The sequence below is a fragment of the Clarias gariepinus genome, chromosome 7 (assembly GCF_024256425.1).
Source record: "Clarias gariepinus isolate MV-2021 ecotype Netherlands chromosome 7, CGAR_prim_01v2, whole genome shotgun sequence".
Taxonomy (NCBI): Eukaryota; Metazoa; Chordata; class Actinopteri; order Siluriformes; family Clariidae; genus Clarias; species Clarias gariepinus.
This window is the reverse complement of record NC_071106.1, coordinates 9,439,586-9,453,406: the sequence shown is the minus strand read 5'-3', so window position 1 is coordinate 9,453,406 and position 13,821 is coordinate 9,439,586. Positions and strand designations below refer to the sequence as shown.

The window sequence follows — 13,821 nt, the reverse complement described above, 5'->3', positions numbered from 1 at the left end:
TGCCAGGTTTGCGATCATGGCGTCGGTCCAAGCCTTTTTTAACCTTAAAAGCCGTGTTAAACTTTGTCTGGTGAAGAAATTGAAGAAGATATTAGGTTTAGTAGATAATTAACCAAAAAAACACAGTTATCCAGCTGTGCTCACTGTCCAGAACATCATAATTTTTTTTTACTTAATGATGGATTCAAGACATTAGCATCAGGTCAACATCTTGGAGTCGTGACATTGACTATGTATGAATAGTCTTGGCTTTTCCGAGGTCAAGGTGACTGAACGCCGGTCATGATCCAGAGCTTCATTTCACCTCGACGTACTTCTCCTCGCTGTTTAATAATAGATGTGTTTGCGAACGCACAGGTTTGTGTGTACACGCAACAACACTGATACACCCCCACCCACACCCCCCTCCTTTTTCTTTTTTCTTATTTTCCTCCCTCCATCCTTTTCAAAATTCTCAGATTGGTTGCGCGGAGCGTCTAAGCCTATCACGTCGAGCACCAAGCGTGCGACCTTTAATTAGGAACTCGTAAGCTTTTTCTCTTTGCCTCTCTGTCTTCTCCCCCCCACCCCCCAGAGGCAAACACCTCAGCGTCCGCTTCTCCGCATCTCTAATAAACATGTTTCCATTCTGGCCCCGGGCTGCGCCGGTGAAAAGACGACACAAACACACTTAATTAGAGCCTTGGCAATAATTTGTAAGCTAAATACGCGGCGGGGCAGATGAGGAAGCGAGCTGATAAAGGGGCGAGGAAGACGGAAAAAAGCTGCGAGATCCTAAGGTGCCACGGCAGCGACACTGAGACCGCTTTCTATGGCTTTCCCGTTTGTCTGTTTCCAGGAAGGAAGAAGCATGTCGCGCTTGTCTCTGACCCGCTCGCCGGTCTCTCCCCTGGCGGCACAGGGCATCCCGCTGCCTGCCCAGCTCACCAAAGCCAACGCTCCCGTGCACATCGACGTAGGGGGGCACATGTACACGAGCAGCCTGGCTACGCTCACCAAGTACCCTGACTCCAGGTAAGACTGTCTTTTTTTTTATTCTGTGTTATTATAACTGTTTGCAATAAATATTTAAATGAAAAAGATTTACAGGAATAACCCGTGTGTTTTATTTATCGTGACCTACAGTATTAGAACGCATCACTCTGTAGGCTTGCCCGTCTCTTAGAAGATATATATATATATATATAAATGCACGGGACGACAACAAAATCGTTGTCCTTCCTGTTACGCATGCCAAGCGGTAATTACCGCCTACCAACGCGGCTCCCGCGCTCTCCTGCGCACCTCATTATGCGTGGCACATGGCCATGCCAATTACACTCATATACACAGATATAGCAGATATGCAACTGTAAGCTCTTCTCAACTCAAATTATCAACTCTAATGAGATGCAAAGTCTGAGCCTGAGACGCGTGTTGGCAGAGCGTCTCCGCTTGAAAGTTTTTCACAGATCTGGAGCGAGACTTCTCTTAGGATTTATTTATTCTCCTCTACTTCTACTTGTTTTTCAATCCATACGTAAAGATGTCTGTTGTCTACAACGGTCCAACTCATTGTCCAACGATGTGAGATATCAAATGTCCAAAGTGTCCAAAATTTGTTATATGATATAGATTAGAGTTACCTTTTATTCCACTGCATTGGATTGAATTTCATACTAATAATTTTATTTATTTTTTTGCATGGTTTGGATTTAATCACACTTTTCCTGCCTCGTGTTTAAACGTCATGTAGAAATATTTTAAGATCACAGCTCAGACCGTGGCGTTACCCGAGACAAAAAAGCCAAAGTCTATGAAATAAGTAAGTGTTTAGTAAAAAAAAAAACGACTATTATTTAAACCGAAAAATCTCACGTCCAGTGCAAAGACAAAAAAAGCGAAAAATAAAATGAAGATGATGGAATTCAACACTTCTTTCACGTTTCTCACTTATCTACTAAATACTATAACAAAGTGCCCATACGGTGTAAGCCTGCGTTCATGATGGGAAGGTTTCTGATTAGAAACTGTATTGTACCCAAATCAAGCGTAAGTATGCAAATCAAATGAAACAGAGTTAAAGTAACAGCTGTTCCCGCACTCTCTGCATCTGTCAAGCAACTCGATTCATTCCAGATGCTGAGATTTCGAGTTGCACAAGAGCGAGCGTCTGATAGAAAGTTTATGAGGCGGAAGCCAACGCTGGATATATATACGGTATTTTTTCCTCATGCCGCTGTCGAGCTGTTTTAGGAAATCAAATGATGCTTCATTTATACTCCTGAGGAACAACGCTCAAGGCTTGTTTTATGGAGCCAGTTTCATTTTTATTTATTACCTTTTTCCCTTTGTGTTCCCAGTGATAGACTGAATCAGACAGCTTTTATTAAGGAACAGAAACACTTCTATTGACTCAGAGTCTGTTAATGTGTTAATGTAATAATATTTGCGTGTTATTAATTCTGGCGTTCTTGTTGCTTAGGCTAGTTTGACTGAAACGTCATAAGCATCCAGATGTGCGCTTGGAATTAATGAAACGTACTAGGCAATAATGCGCTGTTGTATAATGTGCTGTTTACTGTCGAAAATTTGGATGTAGTTTTTATTATGGTGTGTATTGGTTACGATAATAAAAGAGCTAGCATGCTGAATCAGGCGATATTTCCGTTTATCGTGTAGTTTGACACTCGCACGTCACCGGTGAGTTAAACGATCCCCTTGCTTTCAGCCTCGCTGTGGTGAGCAGACGGTTAAAGAAAGCGCCGACGGGGCAGGCGACAGCTAAGAACAAGGTTAAAGGACTTTTAAGCTGATGATGTCTTTTAATAGATTGATCTGTTAATAATGCAGCGAGGGAAGAGAAAGTTAGTGCAGTAAGTAATGGGGCGGCATCCGTCTTGTTCTCTGGCGGCCGCGTGAACAGACAGAGGCCATGAAACATTGATGGAGAACGCCGGAAGGGTCGGGCCTCGCGCCCCTGACACGCATCAGTTACCCACAACAGACAGGAGCTTAAAGAGAATCAGAGCTAATGAACACGAGGCGCTGCTCTGCTCAGCTCAGCTCAGCGCAGCACAGCGCGGCCATGTGGGTATTCAGACCATCAGTCTCTGAGGTCGAACCCAGAAGACGTTTTGGAGTTGAAACGAGCTGTTTAAAGGCGAGTGCTAATAATCAGCCATGGATCACGGACGGGTTTTAATTAACATCCCGGTTCATAATAAATCCGTCCTGAACGTCTGGAACAACAGCGTTTTATCTTTTGAATGAGGTTTGCACGTGTCCTGTAGTTCGAACTAGAAGAGTTAATGACGGCCAATAAGAAGAGGGAGAAGAAGAAGCAAACTTATGGACGGTTTTGTTTTTTTTAATCCCAGACATCAGAGAACTATCTCATCTGTGTGAAAGTTGAACAGAAAAGTCTAAATGTTTACTCAGAACAGTAGAGCTCACGTTATCACCATCACGTTATCACAATGACACGTGAGCACACGCAGGGAATACGACCTGACCCTGGATTTACACACGGTGATGAAAGTGTGAAGATTTACTAACTGAGAGGTCATGCGTGATGTTCGGCTAAATGTCTGTGGAAGTGGAGCTGCGCAATTCATCACATCGGGATCTTAATTACGATTATCAACCCGTGCAATTAACTAACCGCAAAAGGCTGCAATGCATTATTTTTGTTATTATTATTATTATTATTATTATTTATATTTGTATTGTTTTTTAAATAGCTTTCAAAGTGGCGAATAAACAACAATAAAGTATCGTATCATGTCTTTGTATAAAACAGTACATTTAATAGTTACATACTGCAGTTTAAAATAATCACGATGTCATCACGTTCTTATCCGATCCTACAGCCTTACTGTGTGTAGAAGTTATAGAATTATGCAGTGCAGCTTTCGTTCCCAAGGTTCAGTATTTTATTCATTTATTTATTTATTTTTTAAACATGTAACACATTTGCATGAATAATTCGCTCATCAGAAGAGGTTGGTGAAATTGATAGATAGAAATATATATTATATATATAATGTATATATAGAAAGAGAGATTTATTTATTTATTTATTTATTTTATCTAAGAAAGCATACTATCCAAAAGCTTGAAAGAGATTAAGAGTAAAAGAAAAAGATTAAGAGTTTTAATCATAACTCAGGACATGGTAAAGTCCGTAGTACAACAATGGTGTGTTTATACACACACACACATACACACACACACACCATAATGCTGCCTATATGATTTGGGAAATTTAGCCAAATAATTAGTACTTTTCACTTTGTGTGTGTGTGTGTGTGTGTGTGTGTGTGTGTGTGTGTGTGTGTGAGAGAGAGAGAGACTAATTGGTTAGGAATGAGAAACCCCAGATGTAGAAACCGTCACAGAAGTGATGACGAACTCAACACCTCTGATGTTGAATGAAAACCATATTGACCGACTGAGAATCTTCTAAAGATCAGATTATATAAATAAAGATATAAACGTATTGTGGCTAAATATCTAGATTTTACGTGTATATTTTATATTTATTACATTTACTTACATGTTTTTGATGTTGTGTTAAACTGTGAGGCTCCGGAGATCTGTCTATATTAAGGTATACCTGTGTGTGTGTGTGTGTGTGTGTGTGTGTGTGTGTGTGTGATACAGACAATCTCTCTCTGTCTGTCTGTTTGTCTGTCTGTCTGTCTGTCTCTCATAGGCTGCTCAGTCTATCAATAATGACAGAAAAGATCGTCCCATTAGAAAGCGAGGTTTGTAGAAACGAACACAGATAGACAGCAAACAAGTGAGAGGAGTGAGGGGAGGGGGGGCACAACGCCGAGACAGAGAGCGAGGAAAGGGAAAGGGAAAGGAAAGAAAAACAGGCAGCATTTTAATTGCTTTAAAAAAAATGTAAAAAAAAAAAAAAAAAAGAAGTGGAGATGAAAAACAGAGTTGGCCCGGAGGCGCATGGTGAAATTCTAGCTGGAAGAATTGCAAGAGCATATGAGAAAGGAAGACCCGAGGCACAACAGGGAGATGAGTATTGGTTTTTTATAAAACATTTTGCATCGATTTCCAGAGGAGGGCAAAAAAGAAGGGACAGGGAGAGAGCGAGAGAGACAGCGGCAGTGAAGGAAGAGGAGAGAGAGAAGGGAGCGAGAGGGCGAGGTGTACACGTTCAAAAAAGCAGCCAAGGCCGACTCCTGCAGAGAGACAGAGAGACAGAAAGAGAGAGAGACAGAGAGAGAGAGAGAGAGAAAGAGACAGAAAGAGAGAGAGAAAGAGAGAGAGAGCTTCTCCGGATCAAGAGCAAACACGTAGTACACCTTTTGGAAATCATTTCTTAAGCCTCCTTTAAGCTTAGAGCATTATAAACCCATGTGTGTGTGTGTGTGTGTGTGTGTGTGTGTGTGGACTAACAGCAGCCTCTTTCAACATCCACTGTACAGTACGTGTGTATTGTTTTAATTAATAAAGGGTGTGTAATACACCTAATAATATTCATTTATTCATTCAGGGTCATGATGGTGGTGAGACAGTAATAAAGACTTGATAGATGCCAGGTCATGGCTGGCTAGCGTCCACACACACACACACACGTCAACTGAGATGTTCTCGAGAGGCGGAAGGAAACCAGAGAACACAGAGGACAAGACAAGAGACGAGAGACAGAATCAGGTTTGAACGATAAATCTAATTATACACAATAGGAGAAGAGGGAAAAACTGACAACCTGTACAATAAATCTGCAATCAATCAAAGTAAAGGGACATTTGTTGTACTCTAAGAACGAGCGTACCTGGATATGATGACGTAGTGCGATATTGATATTATATCATCACATCAATACAGTACGTTAAAACCCCATTTACCTTTAAAATAAGGTGACTACATGTCTTGTGTGGTTAAAGCTGCTGAATCGGACAGATACTCCTCGTAGTGTGATTCCCCCCACTAGTGTGTGTGTGCTGAGCGTTCGAGCGAGAGAGACAGACTGTAATAGAAATTCAATTCCATTCATCTCTGAGCTTTAGGCTTCAGCGCAAACACACCTGTGTGCATTGAATCTCCCGTTGATGTCTTTGTTCCCCCTCTTCTCTCTCGCTCTCTGTTTAGCTCTATAACTAGCTATGACAAGCACTCACACAGGACGGGGAAGAGCCCCAGCCCGCCCGTGACGGGTCACTTCCACACCCAGGTCGAGATTACAGCACATCCGCGCGGCGATCACACCGGCTCCACCGACGGGAAGCCGCGCGCTTCTAACTTTGAATTTTTTTAGCACTCAGGCATTAGGATCCCATTAAACACAACCAGAGCCGTAATCGTCCTCAAATCGTTTCAAATGTCTGGAATGATTACGTATTCCTCCCGGAGAGCATGCACAGCGAGGAGGATAAGGAGAGCTCTGCGATCGCGGATTCGTCACTGTGGATTAGGCTTGAGGATTGACAGAGAGCCGTGTGGAAATGGATGTCACGGTTTAGCGAAACTAAAATCAAACTTACATGGCTATGAACGGAATGAATCGAGTGATGAATCAATGACGCTCCAGAGCTGTTTCGAGGCTTATGGTCGAGAAACTCGACCATCACGAGATCCGAATATTAATTGTGGGGTGCCAACAATTTTGTAATAACGATTGAACCATGGTTAATTGCTTAGTCCGTTAATTAGGCATGTGTATATCTTTTTTGGCAATAATGTTGCAACTTCAAGCCATTTCGATATGATTGGGCTGTTAATGGAGTTCCTGGGAGGCCGGCGTTTCAGACATGAAGCAGGCAGTCCGATCATAGCTCTGGCGTACTGGGAAAACTTTCCACCTTGATGGTGTCCAAGCACTAGTGAAACACTGGAATAAGTGTGTTAGTGTGTTAGTGAAACACTGCTCACACTCATGAGTGTTTACCTGGGTTGAATTAATTCCCCTGACTGTATGAGTGGAAGTTTATGGTGATCATTGCAATAAACAGCTGTATCAGAAATGCCATTTGTCTTTGTGTGTGTGTGTGTGTGTGCGTAGAATATTTTGGCATGACTCATTCCACTGACATCTCTGTAGTGAAACGGTAAAACCGCCCTCCTGCCAGATCCTCTTTTCCTCTGCCAGAGAATGCAGCATTGTCTTATTCTCTCCACAACAACAAGAAAATACTTCAAACTCGTCTCTGTGCTCCAGAATTGCGCCTTGAGCTGCTCCTTTCAACCCGGAGTGCTAATACGCTTCTGGCTCGCTGCTAATAAAATGGAAAAATAAATGGTAATTGTTTCATGCATTTGAAGAAGGCCAGGCGTACTCCATTAACCGTGTTTGTGTGTGTGTGTGTGTGTGTGTGTGTGTATACGTCACTTTTTTAGGATCAGCCGTCTCTTTAACGGCACCGAGCCCATCGTACTGGACAGTCTGAAGCAGCACTATTTCATCGACAGGGACGGAGAGATTTTCCGCTTCATCCTCAGCTTCCTCAGGACCTGCAAGCTGCTGCTGCCTGAAGACTTCAAGGTAACCAGAGAACTCGGTATTCATGCAGTAACAGATTCGATCACTGAGACGAAAGTCGACAGTACTTACAGTGCCATGTTCATTCACAAGCAGACCTGGAAAGCTTCCACGCAGACTTTATTTCCCCCGGCGACTCACTGCGGTGCAAGACTTTTTTTTTTTAATTACTTTGTAAATATCATAATAATTATCATCATTTACTAGTTAGTAGTTTTTTACTGTCAAATATTCGCTCTTCTTTGTATTTCTGTGCCATCTTCCAGAAGTATCAGGTGTATTAGCTGTTCTTTAATATAAGCCTACCCAGTTTCACATGACCATCAGCTCTTCTGCAGTTGTTATTAGAGGAACGAATGAGAATATTTATCTTTCGGGATATTTCTCAGCAAGGTTTCGATGCAGACCCGCGCGATTTTAGCATTCCTGCGTCAATAACATCTGATTTCATGTGCTCTGCTTCTAATTCTGGAGCAACTTATTTATTAACTGACATCCATCCATCTAGGAACCTCTATAGTCCAACTAGGGGCCGTGGAGGCCAAGTGTGACGACTATTGTATTTATTTCCATATTTGCCAATTTGGGAACATCACTTAGTCTAATCTGCATGTTTTTGGACTGTGGGAGGAAACCACCAAGCACGGGGACAGATTTTACACATGCAAACTACATGCACACAGACCCGGCGTGGTAATCGAACCCAGGACCTGAAGGTGCAAGGTGACAGTGCTAATCACTAGGCCTATTAACTGACGTAGATAGTTCGAATCGGTAGAATAACTCTTCCTTTAAACAAAGGTACTACTCAACATAGTCTCCATCACAAGACATGCATTTGCGCCCACATTCGAACGACTCTCGAATCCTCTTTGTCGCGGTTGACGGTCTCGTACTGCGCAACAAAAAGTTGACAGAGTTGATACCATAGACGAGATCAACTTGCATAGATAAATTGAGAAGTTTAAAGTCAGAGGAAACCAGCACTGAAGGAATCACACAGTGGGACAACATCAGCGGCGATTAAGGGGATTTTTAAAGAGAATTCGAGAGTCGGGTTCAACGAGTTACAGCGGAACCGCGGCATACGAGTCTAATCCATTCCAAAGGCCAGTTCTCAAAGTGAAAATTCGTCTTGCAATATTAATTTTCCTATAAGAAAAAAAGATGTAAGTTGCTTTGGATAAGTGGAATAAATGTACACGTCCATGTTCACGCTGCACAATAACTGATGTATTAACCATCCAGGACGAGCACACAGACAAAACAGAGGCGTGTGTGGAGTAGAACGGAGAAAGCTCTTGGGAGAGGAAATAGAATTTAAAGGCTGTAGAAATAAAGAGGTTATGAACTGGATGTCAGAGCCAAGGTTTCTGCCAGTGTATCCTCACAATACAGGCCGTCCAGTGTAGAGGAACCAGAGCTGGGTTTGTTTCTGTTTTTTTATTTTAACGTTGAGTTTATTAGACCTGTGTCACTGAGTAGATGTACTATGACTCTATGTACTATGTACTATAGTACTATGTACTATTATTTTTATATACACACTTATTTACAGTTAGTGCAAGCCAGGTTACTGGAGACAGCTGAAATGAAACCAGCACTTACACTGTGTATCTGATCAGACTGATGTTTTTCGCTGTCATGAAACAAACATATAATGGATGTCTATTGCAAATATGCAGCAGTTGTTTATTTTTTGGTGTTTATTAGTTTGCTATTTTAACCAACTATGCTACTGTCCCGTCCACTTGGTTTTTATTGCCACACAAGAATAAGGCTTGTGTATACTCGGGTCAGAGTTCACACGGGATATAAGCTAACCCAGAGCAAAGGCGAGTCTTTGACATCCCGCATACTTTTCCTTTCAGTAAATTGTTTTATGTGAAAAATACGCAAAATTTATTCGTCCATGAAAGTGAACGAGCATGCTTTGCAGCTATCTCAATGCATCATGTCTAAACTAGCCTTATATTTAAATCCCCGACTTATAAACGACCTCGGTTTCAGGTGCACGTTCCTAAGTCGGGTTTGTTCTTAAGTCGGATTTGTTCTTAAGTCGGACAAAGTGAGGCTTATACACTTTTGACATGAATATACAATGTAAAGCATCAATCCACTCGACTAAATCTCCGTCCCTTTTCCCCACACTGCCATTATGTGACCAAAAACTATAACCGCACCTAAGGAAATGAGTAACAGTAAAATAAGAAATGTAACTATGTTGTCTCTGCACCTTTAAATCGCGAGGGGAATCCCGATTGCCATTTTGTCTTAGAGCTGTTTTCCACTATATAAGACTGTGAACTGTGTTTTGTTGAGGATTTTCCAAATTTAGGATTATTCACCATTAGGACAGCTTTATAAGACAGACTTTTTCTATCATCGTGCTCCCAGACTGATTCATTGATACCGGTGAGGCCGACTCATTTCTCCCCCCATGCACACACACACACACACACACACACACACACACACCCACACACACGATATACCGGACTATTTTGGCATCTGGTGCACTGCAGTGTCTGTTTTTTTGTACACTACACGTGAGCTCCTGCTGTGATTAAACTGGAACTAGAACCATGCTCTGTTCATAACTGCGGAAATTTTTAACCCAAATGTTTTTAAGTTGGGGACTACCTGTCGTTAAATAGCAGGAATTTCATCGTACATATTCACTCCAGTTTCATCTTTCTGGCACAAACCCACCTTTAAACTGGACATTAATACTCAGCTGGACTGCACATATAATCTAAGACATGGTTTACAAAATTGCCTTATCTTGGTAACATGTCATTTATAATCCTTGCCTTATACCATTTGATTCGCGTGACCTCTGAAAGAGAAAACACGCTGACTGGTGGGATTATTGCGTGTCCTTATCGGCACGACATCACTCCTCTGTCTTGCCTCAGGGACCAGTACCACACCCTGGCACAGGCAGCTGGCATGTGCCTTAACCCATAAAAGCCCAGACTCAATCCTCCTTCAAGATAAAATGTGGGGGATAAAACACAGACCAAACACAGCACATGGAACACTTTTTTTTTTTTTTTTTTCCACTGACAGTTTTAGGATTAAAAGCCCTACGTGATATGTGTCACAGAAATATTTTTTGGAATTTGTTTTCTATCAAGTTGTTTAAGTAATGCAGTCAGGACTAGTTCTATCACATGTGCTACCCGGGCCACGCCATCGGTTTGGAAAGGATTTTCACAGATTGCTGCAGGATGTTCACGAGTTAAAGTCAGTGATAAAGCTGAATAAGGGACGTTTAAAGTGTTTGTGACACCAGTGTCAGCGTGGGTTTGTTTTTTATTTATCAGCTACAATCAGTGAACAGATTTCTTTTGCAGCAGCACAGAATGTAGTTTTTGTTTTAAAGGAAAGAACAATTAAGAGGATTAGGTGCTGCTAGGATACATCAGTAAACATAAACAAATAAATAAATAAATGATACTGACCCTAAACATAAGGCTGATTAACACCAAAATAGCAACTCCGTAACGTCAGAATGACGTCATTCTGCGCGAAGGAAAATAAAGAGAATGTGACTGATGTGAGAATTAAGTACAGATGGAATTGTTTCAGGGGAGCGAAAGAAGAGTCAGAGAGCGTGGATTGGTGGAGCGATGGTCCAGTTGCTAAGCATTTCACTGAGAGAGAGAGAGAGCAGTGGGAAAATTGCTGCCTGATACCAATAGCTGATTATTTTGAAAGATAGACAGAAAGGTGAAGCGAGACTTGAGGCCGGATTTGAGAGAGAGTCCGAGATAATACCATCTCCAGAATAAAAAAAAAATATGTATAATAATTAAATAATAATCTCATTGTTTAAAAGGTGGAAAGTTTTTTTTTTTAACAGATAAATGGGCAAGAAAATGCTATTATTTTAATGAATGAATAAATACTGATACGTGTGTATTGACCAGACAGGCAGTTTGATTTAATGTTAATAAAAAAAACTTTTTTAGAATAACGCTATCATGTGACATCATTATTATATGATGTTGTCTAGATCAACAACATTACTGAGTTTACATGTCAGGTAGGCAAGTTACAGTACATGCCACACACACACACACACATAATAATGACCCTGACTCTTTCTCTATCTGAATGTGCATTCCTGAGATATGGAAATATGAAATCTGTATTTCTGATGCATGCAAAGTGAAACTGTTTTGCATGGCAGACAAACGTACAAATTAACAATGTAATTCAAAATACATAACTGTTTTTAATCTTCAGCATCGGTCTTTGCTTTCATCTTTACATCACAAAACAATTGTTTGCACTTTGAATAAAAGCCAACAAGAGACCTTGAACTATAAACAGCGATTCCGTTTGACTTTTTGTTTGATTCCCACCGACCCATCAGCACACGTTCCCAGTTACATGTCGAGCCAGAGGAAGAAAGCACCTGTGTGAACGCGGTGAAAACTCCTGCATGATAATTAACTAAGCTGGTTATTGTTTTGCTACATGGAAAATTGTATTATGAAATCCTAACCTGATTTGTGTGCCGTGTGTACAGTCGTTTCCCACGGCTGACGGAGCGAGTGTTCAGGATGGAGTGCCGTAATTTATAGCATCTCCGCCGTCCCGTGAGACGCAGAGTTGAAAAACGAGAAACTTGTCGAATACTTGAAATTAGTGCTGCACAATTAATTGCATAAAAATGGAAATATGGATTTGTGCAGTGAGTTACAGGTAATATACACACGTTTGGGGATTTTTAAGTATTTGTTTTTTAATAATTTCGAGTTGATAAATAAATATTGGCAAATCCCATTCATGAGAGGAATTGTCCAATTATTTGGCGTTCGTTTTGAGAAAAACATTTGAATCCAAAAGATTTAATAGATACATTTTGCAGTTTAAAATGATAAAATAAAATGAAGTCATCGCTGTGTGATTATTTTTATCTCATCGTGCGGCACTTAACAATCAGATTGGCCTAAATGCAGCAGAGAGATGAGGAAGACAGAAAGGCTGAGTAACTGTGAAAGAACATCAAAGTAACTGTGCACATCGTCTCCAGTCTCAGGTTTGTCCGTCTTTTATAATATTTACAATCTTGTCCACCAGTAAGTACAGTACCTTCTTTACAGACCCCAAAAATGGTATACAGTCTGCCGTGCTTTTCCCTTTCGTTCAAACTGATTACCTTATGGATACCATAGATTTTATTCTTTGTAAGTGCTTGTAATCTGCAGCATACACAGCAATCTCCTGCTTTTACACTATTTTGTTGAGCCTCTTAATTCTTCATATTAAATTAATTGCGGCATGCTACAAAGTGCCTAAAAACTGATAAACTTTTTTTATTTTTATTTTTAAGATTGCATATGCAGCATCCTCATTTCCCCTCCCGTCTGTTCCAACCACTCAACATTCAGCATCAGCACCACCAGTGTACTAATCACCGGCCTGATCACCTGTCATCTGTTTCTCACTGGTTCATGCCTTACATTAGAGTTTTTTTGCTTTTTTAATGCTTGAATGATTCATAAGTCACCGTGTGGCTTAACAAACAATAAACATTCCTCTGAAACTGCTCAGGACTGAACTGGAAACTAGAAATAAATAAGGAAGGCTGGAGAACCACTCCTCAAAACTATTAATAACACAAGAAGCTCAGTCTCTTTGGAAGCAAATACAAAGAAATGAAGAGTGGCTGAATACTTTTGGACAGCACTCACATCTAAGACACCTCTACTCTCCATGGTCTGTGCCGTGATTCTGGCTTTATTACTAATTAAATACAATTCTCCCATGTTTTTTTTTTTAAACCAAAATGTAAACCGTGTGGCCAGAAGTATTCGGATGCCTGACCATCTGACACACACACACACAGGTGCTTGTTGAACAGGTTCTATGTGGGTGTGAATGTCCAGTGTCCATATACTTGTGGTCATATACAGTACAGTAGTGTAGCTCTGCGTTTCATCTGTCTCTGAGCTTTGTTGGCGGTCAGGATCGAGCCTTCTGGTGGTATTGAGTTCTTGGTGGAGTAGCCCTCGTCTCGTCATACACTTTCACGCCCTGATCTGTTTGTCATTAGTGGAGGGGAAACACAGATTATCAGTAGCACTACTGTTGTTTTGCAGTGTTTGGAGTGTATGAAGCGTCGTGGCCGCCATCTTTGGCGCGTCCATGAGCACCGGCGTACATGACGTCGTCCATTCCTCATAGTCAATCTTAGTCAGTTCCTCACCCTGCTCTCACCTCCTCCCTATATCTATTCATTACCTTGCGTTCAATATACTTGCTCCTCTCTCTCTCTCTCTCTTTCTCTCTCAGTCTAGTTGTTTCTTTTTGTTCTTTCCGTC

General features: G+C 41.2%; 1 protein-coding gene across 2 annotated transcripts in view; it reads left to right on the top strand.

Moving 5' to 3' along the window:
* LOC128528087 (BTB/POZ domain-containing protein kctd15) overlaps positions 1 to 13,821 on the top strand; it is a 34,434-nt gene that overhangs the window by 3,594 nt on the left and 17,019 nt on the right. The window contains exons 3-4 of one of the 2 annotated variants that reach the window (XM_053500835.1): positions 839 to 1,014; positions 7,342 to 7,486. In XM_053500835.1, the coding sequence (XP_053356810.1) occupies positions 851 to 1,014; positions 7,342 to 7,486 (309 nt within the window). In that variant the 5' untranslated portion in view covers positions 839 to 850. Of the gene's footprint in view, positions 1 to 796; positions 1,015 to 7,341; positions 7,487 to 13,821 lie in introns of those variants that run through there. The other variant, XM_053500834.1, reaches the window with a different exon arrangement.